The 26294-nt window shown below is 40.3% G+C and overlaps 1 protein-coding gene and 1 long non-coding RNA gene across 11 annotated transcripts in view; both read right to left on the reverse strand.

Moving 5' to 3' along the window:
* The window catches only part of elavl2 (ELAV like neuron-specific RNA binding protein 2), a 28238-nt gene extending 13748 nt beyond the window's left edge, over positions 1-14490 (reverse strand). For 2 of the 9 annotated variants that reach the window (XM_020611432.1, XM_020611430.1), the window contains exons 1-2: positions 12768-12940; positions 846-936 (exon numbers count right to left, since the gene is read on the reverse strand). In XM_020611432.1, coding sequence (XP_020467088.1) covers positions 846-917 — 72 coding nt within the window. In that variant the 5' untranslated portion in view covers positions 918-936; positions 12768-12940. Of the gene's footprint in view, positions 1-845; positions 937-12165; positions 12190-12608; positions 12696-12767; positions 12948-14152 lie in introns of those variants that run through there. The other 7 variants (XM_020611425.1, XM_020611429.1, XM_020611431.1 and 4 more) reach the window with 7 other exon arrangements.
* A 5915-nt stretch (positions 14491-20405) lies between these two features.
* LOC109966521 (uncharacterized) overlaps positions 20406-26294 on the reverse strand; it is a 93744-nt gene continuing 87855 nt past the window's right edge. The window contains exons 2-6 of one of the 2 annotated variants that reach the window (XR_002275782.1): positions 25621-25726; positions 25115-25172; positions 24621-24693; positions 20517-20647; positions 20406-20445 (exon numbers count right to left, since the gene is read on the reverse strand). This is a non-coding gene — a long non-coding RNA (uncharacterized LOC109966521). Of the gene's footprint in view, positions 20446-20516; positions 20648-24620; positions 24694-25114; positions 25727-26294 lie in introns of both variants that reach the window. The other variant, XR_002275781.1, reaches the window with a different exon arrangement.

The raw sequence follows: 26294 nt of genomic DNA on the forward strand, positions 1-26294 counted from the left end.
TGAAATTAAACTAATTTTAACCGCAAAAACAAGTCGCAGGCAGTCCTGAGTGTCAAGATTCTTTCTACATCTGTGTTTGTTGTGCATCACATTTTCAAGTTGAAGCTGTGATGCTACTTGTCAAAACAGGTAGAGGCAGGCTTCTAAATGCAAGTTTGCACCTTTTACATAAAAATCTGGCCAAATGTGTTAAATCTTAAATTTTCTTCCATAGATGAAAAAACAAAACTGAAAATAGGAAGAGAGAAGACAGTGAATTCCCTCTGCTACTCATGATTGCTGCTTTTGTTTCTGAACAACAAAGCAAAGTGACGTCTATTAACCCGTCAGAAGCTCAACAATTGGTAAAGAATTATTTAAGTTGGTAAGTGGCATGTTTAAACATAACAACCAAAGTATTAACATTTCATTCAGCAAAATAAAGTAGATACGCAAAGCTTATAGTGCCACCAAACCTGCAGCCATCAGTACACTAGCATCGGACAACGTGCTCGGTATGATAATCTGATAAGGCAATCAGCAACAAGTTAATGTATGAAGAGTCATCCTTTGTTAACAGATTCACCGTGTGCAGAAAGCACAGTGTCACAGCTATGCATGCTCTGCACTAATTTGTGCACAGACACCATTTCAAAAAGGTAATTCTTTTAGACACATCAGAAGTAGACAGGTTTAGACCATACCAATACAAACATTAACCACTTAGCAGCTTTTAATACACAACCCCAAATTCCTGAACTCCAAATTGTGATAATTTGATTTGAGACTAACTTCATTGGTATGGCCTGAGCACTGAGACAAAAAGCAGGCCTTCTGGCCAAATGGTTAAAAGAAGTGCCACAGACCCCAGTCCAAGGCTCAGATGCCCACGAACCACTTCTAAGCAGAGAAGCCACATCGCACAGTCTGACTGCCATGTTAGTTTGGAGTTGCCGTCTGAAAATGTGGACACAGAAAGTACTTCATGTTAGATCAACAAGAACAAAAGCAACAGTCAGAGGTGATCACATGTCATTGTTGGGGGAAAAGAGGAAGAGGCTGGACTTCTTTTGAACTAGCTGTCCATGCAGATTGACCGAAACCAGGGAGAAGCAAAAGGCAATGTTTCACTTAGTAACAATCCATCTTCAGTAAGGATGAAACAGCAGAAGCAAGGAGAGCAGAGTGCAGAGAAACCTGGCCAAAACAACTGGGAATGGCATGAGGAATGGCAATTAGTAAAATGGATGGGAGTGCGGCACAAGAGATGCTCACTGAAACCAGAAAGCACAAAAATCAATTGGTCTGCTCAGACTGCTTACATCCAGCAACAGAGCTGACGAACACGTTATGCTGACAAATCCTGCATTTGTTACCCAGCACACAAAGCACGAGACCCGCACACACAAACCAACCTCCAAGTCTCAACACTTTATAATAAAAACCACAAACGACAGGTTTAGGTCACCAAGGCGTTCAGTACACCATTAAACCTGCAGATTAACAGTACAAGACAAGGACTAATCACCACAACAAATAAACAGAAACCAAAGCATCTACACATCTACCACAGAACATAAATATACTCTATAGCCAAAATAAGAAAACTTCAGTCACAAAAATAACTAATGCACTTTATGTTAGCTTCAAAACAAACAACTGATTGCAGCTGACAAAATGATGCTTTATTTTGGATCATTTGTGTGTTTGCACTTACAGATAATTGACTCTTACTCATGTGCTACATGTCCGTGCCTCTCCCAGATCACAAGTATTTTACTTGTGTGCTGACCACCTAACAAACTTCCTGGGGATACCCCAAATGTTTACCTCAGGAAGTTGGCTGCAAACACACAGAACTGCTCCTACAGTCACCTGACAGGCAAAACTGAGGATGAGTAGTACAAATATTACAGCGTTTCCTGATGCTGCAGCCCAACACCAGCAGATCCACAGGCAGACTTAGGATGTTAAAGGTGACAATGTTTCCAAAACCTCAACTTCAGTATAGATGGCTGAGCAATTCTCATTTATCCATTTGTTTCACCTTGTTGGGTGCATCCAGTGACAATGCCAGCTCACCATTACTGAAATGCAAATTGGTTTCTTTCTACTCCAGGGCTGAACACAGCATCACTGCTGTTGGATGGATAGGTAAAACTCAAACCTGATCAATATTTCTCAAACCCTGGTCAATGCACTACTTAATGTTTCACCATACTCAGTAGGGACAAGACGGTGCAAATGATTCGATACAATCACAATACAATTAAAACTTTTCACAATAATGTACACCTAACTGGGGAATACTTTATCCCCCCCCCCCGAATTTCAATATAATGTTCCATCCCAAAAAAAAAAAAAAAAAAAAAAAAAAAAAATCAGCCAAAGAGATGATGTAAAAATTGAAAGCACAATATTACATTTCTTTATTTCTGTAACTCAAAAGCATTCAAACATTTTGTCCTAGTATTTTTGTTTACACAGTATTTTGAATCCTAACTTAAGTCAGTGCAAATGGCATGAAGAGGATTTTTTTTTTTTGGACAAGCTATTTCTTTTTCCATTTGCTGCTCTTTGCCACAGCTCAGCTGTCACCACCAGACAGCAATCGACTATACTGCACATTTTGCTGTGCACAAAAAAAAAGAAAAAGCAAAGAAAAAGCATGTATACTGACAAACTGCAGCAAACAGCTCGGTGTCAAACTGTTGTAGATTTTCTGCAAATTCCCATTTGATTTGAAAACAATTACAAGCTTGGCTTTTCCAAGTGTGAAAAACTGGAGGTGTACTGCAAGTGTGACCCGAGTCCATTCTAACACCATAAAGGACAATATACTTGTGTTATTTATCCAGACGCAAACATCTAACTTGTGCAAAACACCTTCACATTTTACACCCTAGGGCATTCAGAGCAGCGGTTAATCCATCTTTAGGACAGGTCACTCACGCATGATGTTTTGACCAATTTCAACAAGAGGGAGGAGTTTCTGAAAGCATATGTTGATCAGATGACTACTGTACCAGCACCTGTGGCACTGTGCTCACCTCACCCTTATAACCCACACCAGTTACAAGAGGGGTCTGTTTTTTGTACAGCAAAATAATGAAATTCACCGCTTTTATCACATTTTTTTTTACAGTCCATAGTGACTGGACCACAGTAAACTCAAAGCAACACTTTGAGTCAGCTGTTCTCAAGAGGTGAAGAACCTCTGTACACAACATCCTTAGTCAAATACACAATATGCTGGTCCTAGCTGCAGTTGTGTGGCAGTTTAGAAGCCAAGTGTAAACTAGTGTAATGTACAGGTTCTTGTCCAAGTGGAACAGCATCACCACTGAACAGCTCAACTAAAGGTTTGCTGCTGGTGTGTTTCATAATATTAATACCCGAGTTTGTTGTTCTGACACAAAGACATCAGTTTGGGCCCTGAACATCCAATGGGCTTCTGACTTTCAAAAGGTTGGCTGGTACAAACAAAACAGTGGCACAACACCTCATAATATCTTCCTTTTCAAGCCAGTACAGCTTGCAGTTTGGGGTGACTTATGTACTGCATATAGACTAATTTACATTTTTAATGAAAGAGCAAGCCTTATCACCGTTTTCAGGCTTCTGAAATTTGACAAACTGCACAAGCAATAAGTCACAAGTCACTGACATGTCACTAAACCAAGGTCAAAACACAGTAACTACAAGCAAAAATAGAAACTACAGTCAGACAGCAAAGCGCTTTGACCCATATAACCACAAATTCATTCACTGGAAGAAACCACCACCTCAGCAGAATTTATGCCAACTGACATAGAAAATGAATTGGAGTACATAATGGTAACATCCTTGGAGTCAAATGCCAGAGGCCAGTATGAAGCTCATCTGCTAAACTGAGCCAAGGAAAATAAAAAAATCTGTGTCCTGCCATTAATTTCACCATCTTCAGTTTTATCCAATCACAATGCTACTTATGTTTTAGAGACCACTACAACAGTGATAATTACAGAAAACAGAGAATCAAAATCATGTCTACACATTTAGGAAACATCCGTTCTCCTGCTAACCTCACTGTCTCATTGCCTACAGCCCGGAGGCTGTACTGCATGCACAGAGTTCATACTACTAGAGTGAGTAGTGGCATCTGTTAGCCTACCTGTTTGAGTATTTTCAGCATGTTATACAGCAAATGCAAAGCAAGTTTGGCCAGAGCAGTAAAACAGTTACAGATGAATGGCTGCAGACCAAGCACTAAATGCCTCAACACTCAAACATGTCAGGCTATAAAACTATGACAACACATTTGTCAACAGTTAGATTTTGCATTTATGTTCATTCTAGAATCAAGTTTCTCAATCGATCTGTCAGACAATTTACTGTATCTCAATATACAGACCAACATGCAACAGCATAGCATAAGGATTGTCAATATTGCCCACTACTTTATGTGCCACCCTGGGCTCTCACGTCTCAGGGAGCTAAAACAAGCTTCCATTATTCATTAAAATAACTTTGAAAAATGTGTAAAACATGCTCCAAGGAGAATGTTGTACATGTGGTCCCTGCGAGGCCGCCTGCAGAGCTGCAGGTAAGGACCAACAGCCGCAGGCCTGACTGAGGCTTATCTAAGCGTTTTCTTTACTCACACAAAGAACTTAGATCCCAGATGACACCGCTTTATTGCCACACTTAGGGCTGGGCGATATGGCCTTAAAAAGATTTTTTTCACAAAAAAATCCAATTTACAATTTAAATCGATTTTTTCCCCTACTTAAAATAAATATGCAGATGACAAAGAAATTGTTCAAAACAAATATTACTTTATTTTGTTTTGATTTTACCTTCTGGGATAAAAGTGCAATGAGAAAGAAGCCAAAATACAGATGGCTGGCCCTGCCATTGTAAACAGTGAAAACATAAAACTTAACCCTTTAAATAAGTTTTCTTTAAACACAAGTTTAACATCTTGTTGTTCAGTAGGAGGTAGTTCTGATAAAGTGCAAACAAAACATATAGCCGAGGCAAGGAAACTTCAGAAAAATATTTGCAGCTTGGTAAAACATACCTGGTGTCCAAAACTTTCAGCATGTGATTAAACCCCGGATTTTCCACAGTCTATATGGGCGCCATATCTTTTGCGATATACATCGCGACAGATTCCGTGATCACTTTCCATCGGGCCCCATTCTTATCATACGGGACACCATTTGTAAAAGTTTGTAAAACTGTGGGTTGTTTTTTGGCGGGTGTACTTTGGCTCCCACTGTCTCGTTCGTTTCGTAGGGCGCAGCATCTCTCCCACTTGGCAGCATACCTCTGTTTGAGGTGTGGCATTAAATTGGTCGTACTGCTACTTTTGGTAGCAACAGACTTTAAACACACTTTGCAGCGGGGTGTTTGTTCTGCATCCGACACGGCAAAACCGAACCAATTCCATATTACTGATGACACTGCCTTTTTTCTGAACGAATTCTTCCCTGCTTGCTGCCACGCCATCTCTATGCAGGGGGGTGAGCTGAGCCCACTCAGAACTACGGGAGCCGAGAGGGGAGCGTCGGCAGATGTTAAAGATAAAACCGATTTTCATTCAAACAAACCAATTTAAACTACACATTCGAGTTGATCGATAAAACCGATTTATCGCCCAGCCCTAGCCACACCCCAAACTTTGGTCAGTCAACACTGGTTTTTCCTTAAACCAGTAGTCCTGATATTTTGATTTAGGTCAACTATTAACCAGAGTCAGATCATCTGTTTAATTACCAACAATTTAAAGCAACACAAATAGCAGTAAACACAGTCAAACACACTGAGCTTCAACTTCACAGGGTCTCCTTAACCCTCCTGCCTCTTTCCATCTGTCATTTGACTCAGTGAAACCAGTCAGTGACTGCAAAACTATTGCTTTTAAGTCTCATTTTTGCCATTTAACATGACAGAAAGGATTCAAAGACATATTTAAAAAAAAAAAAACAACAACAAAAAAACCTAAATGATGCTCTGCCAGAAACCACATTTCTAAGCGGTTACCCACTCCACCAGCAGCCTCCCCCACGTGCAAAGTAACAAAGAAAAGCAGGCCACAAGGGAGCATACTGTTGTCAAAGAAAATAACTGACTTCAATCTCCATTTCATGTTTCACCTTTCATTCTAAGTACAAAGCACAAACATTGGCTATTATCCCAAATGAAATTGTGCCACAAGGCAGAAATATTTCATTAGATAAACACTTGGAAGATGAAGCTGGCACAAGGCCGTTCCCCAAAATTTCAGTCAAGGCTTTCACTGTGTGCAGCCAGCAGCCTCCTCTTAGTGCAGGCATTTAATTGTGGAGCATCTTGTTCTACAGGCCTTGTCTCACAGTTCTGATCAGAAAACCACACCAGGTTCTTTACTGTCCCGAGGCACTATGAAGATAAATTCACTCACTCTACAAACAGCTGTCTGTGGCAATTACACTACAAAGGCACCAAAAGAGAAAATAAAGGTGAAGGGGGAAAATGGGAACCAGGGATGACGTCTGTTTTGGAGTCAGTGTGGACTTGATGCATTTGACAGATTCATGAGACAACCCTGCAGATAAACACTGCAATGACAATATCGCAAAGATTGTTATGCCTGTCCACCATTTCTACAGATAAGTCATTCGTGCACAACCAATTTTAAATAAATTTGGCCGCAAAATGCAACTGATCATTGGTTCTCTGGAGCCTTAAGGGGTTTTTCCACTATAGGAACATAGCAAAACGTGTCATGCCGAGTAACGCTAGTCATGGGTCCTGCGTTTTTCCACTACAGTGCTAAATTTAGGCACCCTTCAGGCAGTAGTACTGAAATCATGTACCAGGAACGTGAAGGAGAAAGGGGTGCGTGCGCACAGAGCAGTTGCCAGTGATTGTTAAATGTCTGCATCTTCACACCTCAAGCACCATATGTAAACATGCAGCTGACTGTGTGTATTGGGGAGGAACAGCCCCTCCCTCCTCTAAACAGAGGAGGACAGAGAAAACAGTGGGGGGACAAAGCAGGACGGTCCACGTCAACCCAGGAGTCTGTGCATGATGATGGTTAAGGGAAGTATAGGGTGCACCACTTGTTAGGTTATGATAGTGGAAATGCAGCAATAGTTTTCTCATAAGGGGGAGAAAAGCCTTGTGCAGTATTACTATGAAAAGAAAATAGTGACTCCCAATTCAAATACTGACTTCACACCCAAGATAAGTTATTTATACTCTCCAGAAGCAAAAAGCATGAGGCATTTTACTTCACACGCAAGTTCTCCACTCGAGTACTTGTGTGTTGTGGATAGTCATGCGTCACCCTTAGTGGTCCTGGCTCTGTTTTAGCAGCTCACTGATTGTGCTAATTAATTACATGGAAAAGTGAGTGGGTGTTTGAAAGCAAGATTTCACAGCTGATCCAACTCTTGACTGAAGTACAGCTGTAAATCAACTGCAACCTACAGGACCTATTGTGTAATTAACCGTTTTGGTTATTTTTAAAACAAGCACAAACATCTATTTGTAGGCTCCAGCTTGAGGACTTTCTCCTACTTTAGACTGAAGATATTGGTGATTTAGACTGGTGGTCAAATTGAGCAAAAATTGTCACACCAGGCTCTGGAAACTGTCACAGGAATTCTACTGTATGCAGTTTTATAACCGACAGATTAGCCAATAATGAAAGTTAATTCTTTTCAGCTGTAATACATTTCATTCAAATGTACTACTACCTGAGGTACAAGTTTATCACAGCCTCCAACCAAGAACAACAAGTTACTTTAGCTCCAAATAAAACAATCCAAATGATGCATTTGAGTTATCACAGCCACTTGAGGACAATTTTTGCTATGAGCATTGGTCAGGCCTGCCGAGCTGTACCCGTGTCCGTGCGGCTGTGTTTCCACTGCACCATAAAACAGTCCATCTTCTGTATTTTAATCACTGGAGGTGACATGATTCGCTAAGCGACAACTCATGATGTCCGTGGTGTTACTAGCTTGCAACATGGAGCGCTTTGTGCTAGGCATCATTTAAACCTCTCCTCAGAAGACCAAGTGACACACATTTTCAAATCTTGCTGCAATGAAATAAAAGTCAATGATAAATGTGCAAGGTCTCTCCCTCTGTGCAACATTTCAGCCAATCACACATTTTGATGAGCCGGCTCTACTGAAGGAGGAGCTCAGCCCCTGCTAATAGCCAGGGTCGCCTGATCCCGAGTCATCATGATTACCCCGATGCTAGAGAAAAACGGAAACCGAGGCCACAGTGTCCCCGCCCAACTTGGCATGATTTAAGCAGGATGACCCATGCTGATGAAAAACGACCATTAGCTTCACTTCCGCCCCTCTGAAAGATTTCAGATGTAAAGGGAAGGAAAGGAAGTTAAATATGCTGAACTGCACAAAAATTCACAATGAATAGTAAGAGCGCACCAAGGTACAGTTTTAAAGAAATGCCAGTTGCACTGCATAAAACGGCTTCAACATTGGTTGTTGAGGCCTTTAACATCCATGTGTACCCTGATAAGTTCATGGATTATACAGTAAAGAAATAAAAGATATGCGAGTACTGACATTTTGTAACAAACCAACTGTAGAACTTTAAATTGAACCTGAAGCCAACAGAGAGATCAGCAGGTACTCATGCGACACCGAGTACACCTAAAGTGAGGAAGCATGAATCTCTGCGACTAGCTCCTCAGAGGATTAAACTGACCAAGTATGTGCGACAAGCTGCAAAGTGAAGAGCTTCAGAGTACACACACAGACATACACAGCCTGTCTTGAAAAATAAAAGCCCACAATTAAGGGCTCAAAACATCACATGTGTGACTAGTCTCAAGTGTACAAAAGCAAACAGGAAAAAAAATAAATAAAAAGATCCAGACTATTTCAATTAGGGATGCAAACTTCAATTTGCTTTCGGGCATGTTAATTTATTTAATACATTTTTCATAATAAAACCATTTTAACTACTGACATGATCTACATTTACTATAAGTCTGAGTTAGCTGGAAATTTAAAGAATAGATGAACACCAAGCTAGTTTCAGTTAAGAATTAAAATGACTCCATTGCAGAGCGTTAGCCCTGCGATTGACTGGCGACCTGTCCAGGGTGTACCCCGCCTGTCTGTCACTATTCAGAGACTGGCCAGACTAAATGCAATCCCGGTTTAATGTATGCAAGACAAGCCAGATATAGACAACACAACTGCAACAGTGAGTGTACAAAGCTGCACTGCCACTCTTTTTATTAAATGGCAAGGAGGTGCACTCATTTCATAAAGGTGGTCAGCAAACATTAAGAGGCACCACCTGGTGGTGTAACCAGGTAATACAGCAAACTCCAGCACATTTTCCCCAACACTGGGCCCTCTGCTCTGTGGGTTAATATAATTTTTAAACCAATTAACAGCATTTAATCAATTCATCATTGACACCCCTAATTTGAACTTTAAGAAAAATAAGGTGTCACGCAACAGCAATTGCAAAAAACAGTTTTAATGCAAGCGTCACCCAACAACTGACATTGAGCCAATTTCTTTCCTGACATTTTTTTTTTTTTTTAAGATTTTCCTTCTCTGTGCCTGATCTGCTGAATTCTTCAAAACATCTTAATTCTACAGACAAGCATAAAAATTTTTTACACATGTAATTAAGTACATCACACCCTGGCAGGACGACTTAGTCTTAGACACCGTTGCTCAGTAGTCCACACCTCCAAACTTTGTGCAGGGCTTCATCCTAGCTATGCTCTACCACACCTACTAGCAACGTTCTGTGTAGGCTGACATTTAAAAGTAGAAAGAAAACGTTATCACCACACATGTACTGTTATTGGCAGTGTGTCCTGAAGGTGCCAGGCTACAGAGGGTAGTTAAGGGCAGAGTAGATGTGCAGCAGCTACCCCATGTAAACCAGAGCACATCAGTGTTAATACTGAAAACGTGATGCAATTCTGAGTTGCAATTTAGCCTGAAAAAGTTAGGTAGTAGTATTGCACAAGAGACTGCAACATTCTCATCACTACTGACTTATTCAGAAATTCTGACCAGAGGCCTTTTAAATTTTTCTCTGGATTGACACAGAGGACCAATGTAAAAATATCCAGTTGTGTAAATGAACATCCTTAATACTCTACATTTGCCGCTGTGTTTTAAGTTTTATTACAAACACTTGTCAGCATTCAGTAAAAATGTGGCTCTATGATCAAATTCATTGCTTATAAAACAAACACTATTAGCAGTAAATGTTAACTGATCCATGCAAATGCACAACCTTAACTCCTCCATACAAGGGCTGGAGCATGAAGCCTACTGTAAGAGCAAATGGAGTTCATATACTCATCTCTACTATTACACAGAAAACGCTAACTGTATGACGCTCAAGCTGGGTTTAATATTAGAAGCTCCAGAATTACCTGACAAAGTGCAACAGCATGGCAAACTATAAATAAAGAAATGTCACCTTTAAAAAGTGGCATTGTTCATTTAGCACTGGGTTCATCACTGAGGTTCTGACATTTCAGTCACTAAACTTCAGCTATTTTTACTCAAGATTATTAAACTCAGTTGTCAGTTTAGCAGTCAAAGCCCATAAACACTAAATCCTGCAAAAAAAGCTGCTTACTAAAGTGGTCCAACAATGTTTAGGCACCTCGAGGCATATTTACACTACAGAGCCAAACATTACAAGTCAACTCTCACATTACACCTACACAGAGCATGAAATATGTTGATCTACTACGGTGCAGTGACAGGTTTCAAGGACATTGCAACACTGGCCTCCAAGTAATGATCCCAACATGTAGAGGGAGGGCCACCCTGTGGCCAGCAGACACTAAGGACCCAACAAAAACGGATGTGCTTACCACCCACAAAGCCCACATTAAATCAGGCTGCAGGGAGAGGGGGAGGCTAGGAGAAGAACGGGGGATGGGATGGACATTTAGAAGGACAAAAGGGGCAAAACTGCTCTTTTGCTAAATCCACCCACTGTATACTAATCCAGTTCTGACAGGGGCACACTGCTGTACAGAATACAGGGATGTGGCCTTTGGAAGTTCACTCACTGTCTTGCGTTTTAGTCCCTCTGTCAGCAGCCTTTATTTAGAACGGCCAACATGGGGGCTCAATAATACATAAAGACAACTGCTCTTATGTCGTGCCCCTCAGGAACGCAGAGTCTGCTGTAATCGTGGAAGATGCACGAACACTGAGGAAAATGCCCAAAAGCAGCAGATACACATACACAAAAAAAAAAAAAAAAAGACATGCTCACAAGATGAACTTGACCTGATCTGCACTGATACACAGCCTGAATTAAGATTATTATTAATAGAAAAAGCAAAGTGCTATACTGTTTAAATTTAACACAATTTAACCAAAAACAGCAACTACAACGCAAATAGACTCTGGCATTGTTTTAATTTAAGTGCTTGTACACTGTGGCAATACTAGTACTGCAAACACCAAGATCAAGGACAAAAAGCAGCACAGACACCTGCTTTAACATTCCTGACTTGCCTCTTAGCCGGACATAAATACTAGGATTTGGTAAAAGCCAATCAGTGCAACACTATGTGAAAATATCTTACCAATACATCACATCAGGAGCCACCACTCAGAGCTAAATGTGTCCATCTATTAAAAAACAAAAGTTTCCCTTTGCTGCATTGCCCCAAGTAACTGCAGGACCGCATATGCCCTGTGTTATGGCAACCTCCTGCTGCTGGAGGTTTCAACTGCTGGCTACACAGTATGTAATCTTGAAGATGACTCCACAGGCTGCCGACTACAAATCAGATGCCCGTGGCTTCAACACATTCACCTGCTCAACAGTCAAAGCCAACAAGAGAGAACATGCCCTTGTTCACACCAGAGATTTCTCTAATTGTCCTTAAAGCCTTTAAACACAAAAACCTGCATTTATAGGGAGTTGCATTAACCCCAAAACACCCTTTGTGAGCATTTATAAGTGGATGCTAAAATGATATCAGGTTAAGATGACTGCCAATGTCAAAGATCACTCAATGGAAAACAGGCTTTCATGTACTGGATGTGGGAAAAGAGCCTCAAACAACTATTCCATAATCGTGTAGTTTTAATTCAAGAACATTTCTGCAAAGTAATGGAAATAAATAGCATTATGGTAAAACGTACAAAGAAAAAATTGTAAACCTACTTTGCTCAAGATTGCATGCCTCTATGCATTTATAAATAGGCCTTAGTTAAATGCATATTAATGTTAATTACGTTAAAACGATCTTTAGATAAGGCGCGTCTAATGAGGTGGACTACCAGCCGTGGCTAATCGGCTATCAGCGACACCTGTGCTCCTGCGGTGTAGCCTACCATGCGCACCCAGACTGACTTAAACCGGTCAAACTTAAAGTTAGTTTTCTTCGAGACCATGTTTACTTGATGTGCATGCTAATTGGCCAAAATTAAGACGGTTCGCGTAAACTGTGGTATTTTTAAACGTGGGTGTGTCAGCTCATTTTTCCATCCTATACAGCCGGTTGTGCATGTTAGCTAGTACCCAGGTATCATTCTGCCCTTATTGGTAACGTAAAGAACAATTTGACTACTTCCAAGTTAGCTAGATAAAACTGCTAAACAAGTCACCGTAAAACGTGTCCTATCAAGTCCTTCGAGCAGCATGGTGCAACTCGGTGGCTGGCCTTGCTAGCTAACGTAAGTCATTAAAATGCTTTTTCTAAACCGTTTTAGGTCCAGTTAATCCTGCTAGTTGATATTTTTTGAAACAACTCCTCTGTGTCTTACCTCAGGCGCCGAATCGTGGGATATTTATCGACGTTAAGTCCGCAGACACTAAACTTTTGGTCTCGGTCTCTGCGCAGCACAATAGCGGACAGCAGCGGGAACGCGGCCACAAATCAGATCCTTGGCCAATCAGCGAAGACCTCGTATCTAACCCGGAAATAAGGTATTAATTTATCGATTTACTGCAGGTGTACACGAAGGACCGCCACAACGCGCTTCTTTGTGTCACGTGACCCAGCCCCTTTCACGTAGTTGCGGTCCTTCGAGTCTCCTAACCAGGGTTCCTTTTCAGGCAAAATCTCAATGTAGAGGGAAAACATACAGCGACGAAACAGCTGGGACAGTTGTTCCCCAAGCTGTGTCAAAGTGCCACTGGAGTCCCAGGTGGCACCTTGGGGAGTCTACCAAAATCAGAGCTAACCTAATCCGCTAAAACCTACCCTATGAATTTATAAGCCTTACCGTTTAGATTTCAGACTGTAACGTAACTTCTGCATATACAAGACAGATCTTTAGGCTAGGCCTGCAGGCAAAGTGGCATCTGGCATGGGAAAATGTTCAAATCTAGAGTGGTGATTTTTAAGAGTAGGTGGTACAGTGTAGCTTTCCTACACTTCACAAGTTAGATCTGGATGAAGATACAGAACTGGCATAGTACAAACATGACTATGAGAGCAGAATTTAGAAATTATAATCCAACGACTGAAAGTAGCGCAAAACACAGATAGCACTAAACCTGGGCTATGTAATTTTACCCGCTTGAGTCTTCATCCCTTTAGGCTACTGTAAATGGAAGAATCCGTCCTTGTAATTACCTACCACAAAGTTTAAACCACATTTGTATTTAGCCTGATTTTAATTTAGAACCCAAATAAAATGCACGGTTCCACATTGATGACAGCTCTGATTAAAAATTAAATACATTTGGTCATCTGCTTACTGCAGATATTATTTCAACTAGCTACTAATGTGAAATTAAACATTTAAAACAGCGCTACTATTCTATTATTTGCAACATGATGATATTTCTATTTTAGATGCGGTAAAAAACCGATTTGCTCTGCGGATCAACACTCTACAAGGCCGATATTTCTACACACTCGTGCAATAAAAGCGTTTGAATTGAGCACATGTGCGGAGATAGCCCACTTATCCTATCTGTAAGCCTATGATATGCCAAGGCACCGCAATTCAGTTGAAAATCAGCCGTCAGTGGAAATAGCCTGTGAATGCACCACGGTGACTTTCCTATCGCCTTTACATGCAATAAGGTAGCTTACAGTGAATGCATGATCTGCACTGTCCACTGTCCTCAAAGAAGTAGCCTGGAATATTGATTTTAAAATGTTTCAGGTGAATGAGCAAATGTGTAAAAAATATCTTACCGTTTCTATAAATGAAAGTTATGGACGTCCTTAGGCAAACAATCTCAGAATGAAACACCTGGCCAATAGCTTGTAAAATGATGAATTCCGCTCTGTTAATTCAAACTTGGAAACATAAAAGCCAACACAAACAAGAGAAAATGAGGAAATGAAATATTTATTAAATCAAAACACAGAAATGGTTTCCTTTCAGTAAATGCATGAAACAAAGGGAGAAAAGAACAGAAGAAATAAAAGGAATCAAATAATTAAAAAAGCCGGCTTCTGCCTGTCTCGCTCTTTACAGGTGCGCCACACAAATACGCGACATCACTGAGTGAAAACCAACGCAAGGAGGGGGTTGTCTTTAAAAGGAAGATAGTCCTGCCGGTACATATATAGGGCCGTATCACAGCATGCCTATACCTCTCCGCTCTCTCAGTTTCATCCATTCAACCTACACATGAACACGCATTGGACGCGGAAGTATACCCAGAGTAGCTCCATCCACCTCTTATGCAGACAGAAGCTCTTCAATACTATTGGCTCTAACACGGTCCTCGTTAGGCTCAAGCGTCTTTCCAAACCACTAGACGCCATTCGTCCTCGGCCCAGTCACTCAAAGCGATCAAGCATTTTTCCTAAATATGGCATTTGAAGTCAAACATCGCCTCTCCGAGACATGCACAGTGCAGCAGGCGGGAGTAACACCACGGCTCCAGCGTATTTCAGCTTTTTTTTTTCTCAGCAATGTGTTTTTTACACCACATCACCACTTCTGTCCCTGCCGTGAAGAAAGGGGCAGCTGAGCAGGTTAAAGCCGTTTTAGCCTCGTGTTGCTTTCACGTGTTTGGAATCGCTCGTTTTTCCAAGTTGAGCTTATACTTCACTTACAACCCTTAAAGATGAGTCAGTCAAACAACTCTGAAACATCCTCCTAATAAGCCAACAACACTCATCACCCGTGTTTTTTTTTTCTGCTACATCATGCCTCCTCACTGTCCGCGCCATTTTAGCATCATCACTTGTCAGAACAGGATACCTGAAATCAGCGACTGATGTTGCTGCAAAGCTTTATGGCTGCAGAAGGCAAATCCGTGCATTCAGCAGGCTTCAGCACCGCGGACAGCGCAGCTCTCCGGCACAGTGGAGGAGCCTATGCGCCTCAGGGACTTAAGCCAGCGCTCAGTCCTACACACTCGACCTACAGGCTAGAAGCACAGGTGGGAGTTAATCTGGGCTCCCTTGGCACATTTTAAACACCAGAAAACGCTTTCTCTGAGCGTTACTTGCATGATGCACACTGGTAGGACACACTTTACACAGCAGGAGTGGTAGCAGACTTATCCCGTGCACATCTTTTGTCGTCTTTCAGAGGGTGGAGCAACAGTTAGGCTCGCATGGATCGATGCTTTAAGCAGGAGAGAGTGTTTCCAACATAAAAGCCTGGAAAAATGCTCTAAGCTCATAATCTTAATGCAGAAAACCTTCAATGCAATAAGAAAATCCATCTATGCATCGACATCTTACATAATTATCTCATGCATGCTTTTCTCAGTATATAATGGCATGCTATTAAATGGTTTGCATGCAGATCTTTTGAAATCCTTTACCACATAACAATACAGCATATTAAACAAATGTTGTAAAAGGTATGTATACAAAATCTGTTGCAAAATCAGTTCAATCATATTTTAAATGATTAAAATAATGGAAAACATCAAGTGATACTAAAGATCTCGCTTCATAGATGCATGTGTGAAAAACAAAACACAGTGGGAACCCTAAGGATGTAAAACCTAAAATAGAAAAGTCTACCTTTATAAACAGGAAACATCTCTTATTTTAAGACTTGATATAAGCTAGTAAGTGTGTTTAAGAAGGTTTTGGAACAGGCTAACTTAACCACTGTCATAAAATTCATAACTTCAGTCTGAAAACATTTTGTAGAGGGTAGTGCAACATGCTTTATTCAAAATTGTTGGACAACTTACATACTACTGTATGTAAATGGTCTAAGAACAAGTTGTGCATTTATTTAAAATTTAGCAAAACCTTTCAATGTTTTGGAAGAAGTACTAAGCAGAGTTCCTGAAAAGCTCCACACAGCTGGAAAATAATAAGATGCTGAAAGTGGTTTGACAACTTTGGCAACATTTGACAAGTTTTCTGAACTAATATTTGGGAATGTAAATTATTCAATTTGTGATTTTCCAAATTTAGATGGGTGTAAGTATGCTGTAGTCACAGCTGAATGACTTTTGTTAGTACACGCCATGCATCATTTCCTGTTAGTATAAAATGATATATTCATTTCTTAAATTGGAATTGCCAGGGGGGCGGGGGGGACGCACCATTAACTTGATTATATATCTGAAAGGATGTGAAGCATGTCTTATACAGAACATGCACAAAATCAGAATCATAGTTCCCTTCTTTTTTCTGGGCTCTAATATTAGGGTACAGCTCCACTGAAAATCAGTTAATGTAGGTCCAAATTATGACTCAGGCTACTTAAAATTTGCATGACAAAAGTCAAACAATTTAAGGTAAAATCAGTCAAAATCAATCCACTAAAAAGGTATTCCCAGGCTTTACACATCTTGATGACAGCACATGTTTTAGGCTTGCTGCTCTGGTTTCTGGCTTTAGGAAAGTTATTCATGCCCTGCCTACAAATATCAATTAGATCATTAGCATTTAGATTGCATATAGGAATTCCTAAAATGAAAAAGAACCTGGACCTATTGCCCCTATTTTTAATGGTGATTTATGAAAGTGTGTCTCAAAAGAATGTCAGGAAGACTTACTCGGTACAGTAGGTAGATTATATTGAAAAGATCAGATGCACAAAAGGTTCAATATATCAGGATAAGTCGGGGAAATGCAAGGGCTCCAGTACTTCTGACTTGTCTCCAGGAACAGAATTGGACAGGAAAAATATGGAGGCAGCAAATTAACACCTAATAAAGAGGCTACTAAAAACATTTTTCTTGTCATCTCAACAAACTTTCACTTCAGGTACAGGTGGGCCGTTCCCTAAAGTCTGACTTAAATAAATACCCAGAGACAATATCACAGTGTAGCAGTCGACTTGGGGTTGGACAAACCTAAAAAAAACTCTGAGCGCTGGTGTATGCCCTGCGTGGAAGCTAAGGTTAAAAAAAAAAAAAAAAAAAAAATTCCTCCTGGACTCCTGTAGCTTTGCCGTCTTCCTGTCAGAGCCTCACAGCATGCTCCTGGCCAGCTACACCACACCCAGGGAGCAACAATCTTGATTTCACCAAGGAGACAAAGAACAACAACACAGTAGGGGAGAATGGACATATTGGGTTTGCTAGTTTGAATGCATGATATGAACATGGCTCTGGTCCACACATGAATCAAATGAAAAAGCAGATTCAGGAAGCTTCAACACTGTTCACAGCCTTCCTGTGGAACTGACAACTGCATGGTTAGCACATTGCTTTAAACATAACCTCCAAACATGCACAAATTCACCTTACTGCATCTTACCTCATGTTGAAATAAAGAAGCTGATATTTGAACACACTTTTCCTGAAGAAAGAATTAGATACGCATAATCTGTTATAGACCAAAGTATTGATCGTATGCCCAAGGTAAAAAAAAAGACAATAATGCAAAGGGATTTTGTTACAAGAAACCAATATTCATTCAGGAGCCATGATTATGTCATTCAGTACTGGCCATGGGCTAAGAGGTGGCAAACAGGGTCATCAGGAGACTCTACTTTAAAGTAATACAACTCTAATGGAGAAAAAGCACTGGCATAAAATGTGACTGGGGATCTGATAGCCAACTATATTTCAGGGCCACAGATATGAACAAATGTGTAGTAGGTACACCCCCTTGGAGGGATCGCAGGGCAATGCTGGGGTCATTAACTAATCCATCTTTGTAAAGGTCTCAAACCATAGGGAATTAGAATCTTGTTTGACCTGCTCCAGGTCAAAAGGGGGCACTGTGTTCCACCTAAGTGACTCATAACTCACAAAACATCCCAGATATGTGCCTGGAATACAAGGGGTGGAGTACTGGAATAAAAACACAGCCTCTATATGCTACTTTGTACCATCCTGGGAATATGGCTGCGCTGAAGCAGCTCTGTGAAGAAGAATGGTCCAAAATTCCTCCTGAATTGTGCAGGTCCAAAGCACTTGTTTGAGGTTAAATCTGATAAATTATTAAATCCAAAGATTCATTTAATTTTTCCACCAGCCCTTTAAATGTTTAATGGCTGGGTTCAATAAAGACATGAAAAATATAATTGTTTGTGTGGTTTTGGCTTAAGCACATTGTGCTTGTCTATATTTGTGACTTTGATGAAGACTGGATCACATTTTATCATGAATTTATGTAGAAAGCCAGGTAATTCTAAATGGTTCACTTACTTTTTCTTGCCACTATATTTATCCACCATGTCACACCAAAATGAAATGGGCCAAAATGGCAGTTCACAGGAAAATGAATGACTACAAACTCCAGTTACATGCCCCTGTACTTTTAGGCAAGGTGATGAAAAAGTTCTTTATGAATTAAAGTTGATGTTTTATGTTAATGAAACAAGGGGAAAACAGCAAGGTGCAAGTCATAAAATATTACAATCTGCTCAGTGAAAAACTGTCTTACTGCTCCAGTGGTCCCAATGAGGCGATAACTACCACAGCGCCAGGCTGCAGAAGTATCTTGAAGTGCAATGCCACTGACAGCTGCTAGATGCTGGCTCAAAATATCCTGGCTCCAACTGACTCCCATTCGGAAATAGTCAACTTAAACATCGAGTCGTTAAATGGGACATTATGGCTTCCCTCGCTTAATTCTGGCGCTCAAACAAATGTTCGGGTGGTCACTTTGGAGTTATTGCTTCTTTAATAATATGTTAGTGCTTCTAGGAGGCTTTGATGTCTGTCATGTGGGAGTTCGCTCACCTGCTGCTCTGGCAGGCTTCTGGATTTGTCAGAGTCAGACTTCCAGAGCTTCTGTTTAAATACAGAGTCTATATTCTGCTCCGTCCTGCTCTGCCTGTTAGCACACTTTAGGTTGCTAACTAATGTTAGCATCAAGTTGGTAAATAGAATACAGTCAAGCAGTTACCCTGCTATTTTGATAGCTGATTTCATCTCTGGTGCGCAGGAAGCATTTCAGTATTTTTAGACATTTGATGAAGCTGGAAGGTCCTGGCTCCAAGCACACAACATGGCACCGACCACAAGCTGAAACACTAGGCTTCAAACTGGCTTCCTTACAAATGGGTGACACTCCTTGCTACATCCACTTTATATACTGTCTGTGGTCTCTCTTCCTCCTATTAAATGTCAAGGTTGGGTGTTCTGGATCTCCCTGCCCTCTCTCTGCACACTTAAACCTGTGAGGACCACAGGGCAGCATTTTATCATGGATGTGTTCTCTCAAGTAGATTCTAGAAGAGGGACTAAACTGTCAATAATAGTTTCTTTGAGACATTAATGTTGCCTGGACGGGAGCCTCTTGTCTAGCGAGGGTCTCAGTGTTGTATTGAGGTGTTTTTCATGCTCCCTGCTGAGACTAGACAGAGAGATGAGCTTCCTGAAAGGCTGCAAAGCAGGTTAACAGCTAAACTGCTGTAAAATCTCTCAAACATCCCTTTTCCACATTTAGCCAAAAGAAAGAAGAACCACAATAATAAACTTCTGTCAGTGCTAAAACAAATCTGTTCCAGGGGCCCAAATAAACCTGTATATAACTACTAAAGGTAATGCACAGGATGCAGTGAAACCATCTTCAGTTGTATCAAAATGAGATTTTTTTTTTTAAAGTAAACACTTACAAAAAAATAGAGAAAAGCCAATTTTACTTTTAATGCCCCCTAGAGAAAGGGGGGCTCCAAACATTACAGGAGTTTCAACATATTAAGAGGGGTGACTTTTAGCAATTTCTTTCAAATTCTTTCTTTATAACAGAGGCTACAGATTTACATGTGGCCATCGAAACAGGCTCTGATTGCTGTGTTCATTAATCAATCACTTTCTGACATGTTTTCAATGAAAGTAGCGCTGTGTAAAAATGTATGGACTAAAGGAAGTGGGGACAGTATCACAACAACCAAGATAAAGGAAAGAGACAAAGTAGAGGATCTAAAAAAGGACAGTTTATTTACTCTATTTACATCAATACCAAACAGTGCAGGAGCACAGGAATATGTGGTTGTGCCACAGAAAATACAGTTAATAAAACAAAACAAAGACCAACTACTACAAGAAAATAAAAGCCCAAACTTGTCTGGCCTGTCTCCTCCTCCTTCTTCTTTAACGAACCTAACAAGACAGTGTGTATAACAACAAAGTTGCCTGCAGTGAGTGAATGTGTAAAGAATACATCAACTTACCTAAAATAGAGCCGTTTCTGTTCCATCACTAAAGGCACAAACAAAACAAAGAAAGCCTCCTGCTCCGATTGGGTCCCTTATATTCGAATCAGCCAATGAGAGGTGCACACTCACAGGTGGGAAACTGTTACCTGGGAGGAACCATAGAGCAAGAGAGATAAAAGGGGGAAGGGAAACATAAGAAACAGTGCCCCTGACTGGCATGTAACACATAATTCATCAAGTTAATAGTGCTTTTATTCAGTCTGTGGGCATTTGGTATTAAAAACGACGACACCCACTTAATTTCTTCATTTCACATCAGACCACTGAAGAATGTTAGCTTCAGATGAACTGTTGAATACATTTTTTAATGCAATGACAGGACCTGAACACCTGAAGCACACTAGAAGGCGATGTTTTAATGGCCAATACGAACAGGAGGAGTGTTTAAAGAAAATACCTGGACCAGTGTTCATATGGGCACCTGGAAATTACAACCCTATACTGCATCCTTTAGAGGCTACTTGGGTACTGTTGGAACTTCATCAGGTTTCACACTAATGTGGGACAAATGTACATTTATGCTAGGTAGAAAAGACTGGATTTAAAAATTGGAAACTATATACAAAGTGTTTCATTTATATTAACTGAAGATCTTTGTTTTTAATGTAAGGACTGAAAACATAAAAGAAGATCACGTCTCAAACGCCAAGAAGAAGATCACTTAATGTCTTGCTGTCATGTCACCTGCTTTTAAAAAAAAAAAAAAGGCCTCAGGGGGCTGAGTCAGTATCTCTTTTTGTATATATCCCCATTGTGCCAGACGTTGATGCTTGTGCATGAAGTCATTGATTGCAGACCATCCAATACGAGTCCTGCTGGGAAGCCAGTGCTCCCACTGTGACTGTTAGAGCTATGTAATGCAAGACTGTGTGATACTGTGTGATATCACTGTAGGAGCTTGGGGAACAAAAATGACAGTGTGACAAACTGATACGGGATATGTGATATGGGTCAAATGGGTTTTATTGAGAATCAGTTACTCTGCACATTTAATTGTTTTACATTTCCTTATTCCAGCATATATGCCAAAGGTCAACCTTGATAACATAACAGAAAAACCTGGAAGTTTTACAATGCAATAGTCAAGACTTGAAACCTGTGCATGCAGTCAAATGAATTACTCTGATAAAGGAACATTTTTACTACCTATCAGACAAATCAAATCAAACACAGTCACTGAACAAAAACAAAAAGGCACTTTCACTGAAAAGCAACAAAAGCTAAATAAAACCTGAAAACAATTTCTTTCATCTCGATCCTTGGGGAAATACAGCTTGCGGTAGAACAGAACAAGGATTCGGATCTCTCAGAAAATAGGGCATGAAATCTCAATTAGATGTGTCGAGATCCCAGGAAATTTCAATGCTTTTTTTATACGTACTTGTCTCCGGGAGACACTGAAGAGCGCTTGACCACCCGGTGCCTTGTTCTGCCCCTGAAATAGCCTGGTCTAAATGGTGTGATTGGAGAGCAGGATGTGGGCCTCTCTCTTTGGGGGTGCAGAGGAGACAAATGATCGATTTGGTTGTCCACAGATAAAATAAGAAATCAAGGGGTTTTATGTGGCACTACTTCCTGGCAAACCTTCACAGAGTCCAGGAGATTAGAAAGTGAATTTCCCAGAAAACAAACAAAGCACCTGTAAACCACTCACATTTTGTCTCTTAAGTGCAATTTGATCTTTGGCTCCTTTTTAAATCCAATGTCTGAGAAGTAGATAGAAAAGCAGATGCCGCTGCCTTTAGTTTCCTCTCACTGACTTTTAAGAAAATATGGTCTTTGATTAGCAGGAGTTTCTTCTCTTTGACTCCACCATTTATTTAGTTTTCTGCAGAGCTTGCTCATTATAACACCATTAGAACAGTAACGCTTTAGCACATTGTGGCCTAATTGATGACACAGACTTGTTGCTCCATCAAGTGCATCGCAGTGCACTCAACAATGGAGACACGGGGGCCAAAGTGTGACCAATGAAAAGTTAGTCATGAGCTAATTTATTTCAGGCTAGTGCATTTCTTTAAGCTCCTTGAACGATTCTTTTTCTAATGAATAGAACGATCCTTTAAAACAGCTATTTATTTGCAGCTGCCAACCTGGCTAACAAAAACACAGGTCAATTTACAATCTGTGTTTGCCCAACACATTCTGCACGGTCAGGCCTGGTTTTATTTCACCCACTAATCAATTACAGCAAGAAGAATCAATCCAGGAATAAGAGGGACACGTCAGAACACAGAGGGTGTTTTACTTTGATTTTATTAGGGCTTAAAATAATAAAACCCCTGGTGTACATGCAAGTACATTGGTGAGTAGTTCTGGTTATTGTCAGCTAAAATCTATTTCCACCTTCGCCTGCTATTGTTGTGTTGTTTTGACCATTTCCATGTGAAAAGCCTTAAGCTGCAGCTTGAAAATGTCAGCTTTTACAAAACAAGAAAAAATACCACCCTGTTTTCTAATATACAGTAAAAAACACAAATGTAGTTCTGAGAGGGCCAATAAATACTTCACTGCCTTGTCTTGAATGACAGTAAACTAAATAATTTGGGGTTTGTGCTACTGTTTGGACAAAGTAAGCGATGTGAAGCGGTCACCTTTGGTCTCTGGGAAGTTGTGATGGACATTTTTCTTTCTACTAATACAATAAGAATGAGAAAATAATGGACAGACTAATCCATAATGAAAACAATCATTAGTTCCGGTGTTTTTGTAAACGGTGAACAATTAGCTCCATTTTAACCAACTACAACAAAATTGTGGAATGTTTGTGGAATTTTGTGAATGTTTAAGGATGCCATCCGATCTGATCTGACTGCAAAACAAATCTACCTATGGGTATAAATAAAGTAACCAACCAAATAAAGTAACCAACCAACCAACAAAATATCAATGCATCAGTAAGAATAATCAAATGCCAGATAATAGTGTAACATTCACGAGGGCCTTTTTATTTTTAATACCATAAGTGTGTTGTGTTACTGACATACCCCCACCCCCACCACCACCCCTGTTGTAGCCCCAGCTTCTCTTCCGTGTTGTCAAAGTACAGTCTATAAATTAGCCCCATCTGCCACCTAGCCAAGGTTTTAAGAAGTGTTTTTCAACCTGTGAAGCAGGCAGCCATGGTGGAGTGTTTTTACTGTGTCCAAACCAGGCATTCGTAATTTACATTGTCACTAGGAAACAAGACGTCAGTGGCTGAAAAGAAATTAGTTAATGGACCTTTAAGATCCTTAACAGAACACAAGGGTTAAGTGAAACTGCTACCATTCATCCTGTTGGAAAAATGTTTCATGTGAACATATGTTCCTCTCCAGGAATTAAATCCCACCATACGGTTAGAATACTGAATGCTTACTTTTACAGTGTTTAAGCCAATAATCAAGATGACACAGCTTCTCCATATTATGCAGAAGCTGTGCACATTATGTGCAAAGAAGCTGATATTATACTGACTACAAACATGCAACATACTTGTTTTAGAGGAGGAATGATGTGACCATTACTTTGAAATCCAAAGGGTCTCAAGGTGTTCCTGACCTTGTATTTCACAAGCCACATAATTGCCATTTATTATGTATTAGCCAAATCAAGAGTGGACTACACATAAAGTGCCAACGTTTTTCTCAAATTAAAGAAAGGATTTCATTAGGAGGTGAAAAGCGGCAGATAGAAGTTACACATTCAGGTCAAACAAACAGGTGATGGGATGATTAATTATTCAGCCGTGGCAGTTTGCTGAGATAATGGTCTATTCGCTCTAATGATTTTAACTAAAGAGAAACCCGTTGGATCCTATTCTGGTTCACCATCTGAGGTATGAGTCGGCTCTGTGTCACATTAGTGCATCACTACAGTTAATTGCTTCCACCCAAAGAAATATTTGTACAAATGAGACAGCCCAGCTTTGCAGAAAAGATAAATTGAGCATGCATCTCATTCATTATTGCAAAGGGATTTATTGGGATGTGATTGGTAACGCATCCATAGAGGACAAAGAGGACTTGCTCATTTATTTAAAACTACTTTAGTCCAAGGCCTTGAAGAGAACAGGTTTACCTTCCATCATTCACAGCTGGTATAAAGTTGCAGCTGAAGAGATCTGGTCCAGTGGATGCTGAACTCAAAGTATCTGAAAGCAAGACAAAGGATTAGCTTTTCTCGCTCAATCTATCTTCTCTCACTTCAGCTCCATTTGTTTGGTAATAAAACACACAAGAAGTTCACTGGCTCCATATCTGTACAAGAAGACAAATTGGGCTGATTTATTTATTTGCACTTAAGCCATTCACTAGTAATCTACATTTAAAAGGTAGATTTTCTCAAATTCATTTTACCATTTAAGTCATACCTAATTCAGAAGTGTCAAGATATATTCTTTATTTCCTATAATAAAAGTTTTATATATTTTTTTAATAAGTTGAGTTTATAAAATGCCATAAAAACACTCAAATCAAAAGTTCCTGTAACACTATTCCAATTCATCCTGTTGGAAACAACATTTTCTGTCATGTCAACCCATGGATATTTCACTAAAAACTAAAAACACCAACCTCACTGTGGCGCCAGAAGAAAAGTCAGGGGATCCCCAAAGTCATTCTGATACACTGTCTGGAAACATACAGTAAATGTCAAAATTTAGTGCCAATCCATCCAGTACAAGTGAAAAGTCTGATGTGCAGGTGGCACTAAATCACCAACGTCATTAGCATTCAGCCTGTAGGGACCACGAACACCTGTGCTAAATTTCACATAACCCATCCTACAGTATATTTATCGACATATTCAGTCAAGACTGAAGTGCTGCTCCTACTGACTGCCATTCTTAGAGCCATGCTACTACTATGCATAACTGCCAGGAAAGCACTTACTGAAAACAACACAAAGTTTGAGGGATTCATCATACAGTGCGTGTTTGGTGCTCGGTGAGTCAGAGATTATAAGAAGAATACAGAACTGGAACATCCAGACGAGAGGATCTTATGGGCCTGTGTGTGATTAACATAGATCTAGAGGAGAGTCCAGTCACAGACACAAACATTCCCCCAGCAAAGCTTACGTGACCAGCAACCAATGGTCCATCTTAGCTCTATTGATCGAGTTCAGCCGGGCCAGGATGGTGGGCCTCGCAGACATCCGCTTGAACCGTAGAGGTATGTCAGAGCCTGGAAAGAAAGGGAGGTGTTGCAGAATTATATTCAAGCACTGAAATAAGAAAAGGGAGAGGATGAAAGAGGGACAGCAAAGAAAGAAGATTTGTGAGAGTCAGTATCAGTCATGTTGAGGCCTCCAAGTACAACCTTTTGCTCTGATTTTACATGAGCAGCAGCTGTATACTTACAATTTTCCATCAACACAGTCTCATGTATGCTTTCATATCCATCCCTCATTCTTATGTGATGTTAAGCTGTGCTAGCAGTGATAAAATAATGAATATTGTACAGAGACTAGCACCGCAAATCCATTTGATACAACTTGTTTTTGCAGATCACACATAGGTCTTGTGAATTGCTCCCTTTCTGTTTCAAAGCCCTAAAATCTGGGATTTTTACAGCAAAGATGTCTCATTTAAAATTGAACCATAATTGAATCTGAGATCACACGTTGCCAGACACTGTATGGCGCCTGCTCCCCTGACACATTCATATCAGAAGCATCCTATGTTTCAAAGTGGCTTTCAAAGTGGCATAATCCCATGTTTGGAGGACTACCTCCCAGTGGCACACAAATAAT

Source organism: Monopterus albus, unplaced genomic scaffold (assembly GCF_001952655.1).
Source record: "Monopterus albus unplaced genomic scaffold, M_albus_1.0 scaffold113.1, whole genome shotgun sequence".
NCBI classification, from domain to species: Eukaryota; Metazoa; Chordata; class Actinopteri; order Synbranchiformes; family Synbranchidae; genus Monopterus; species Monopterus albus.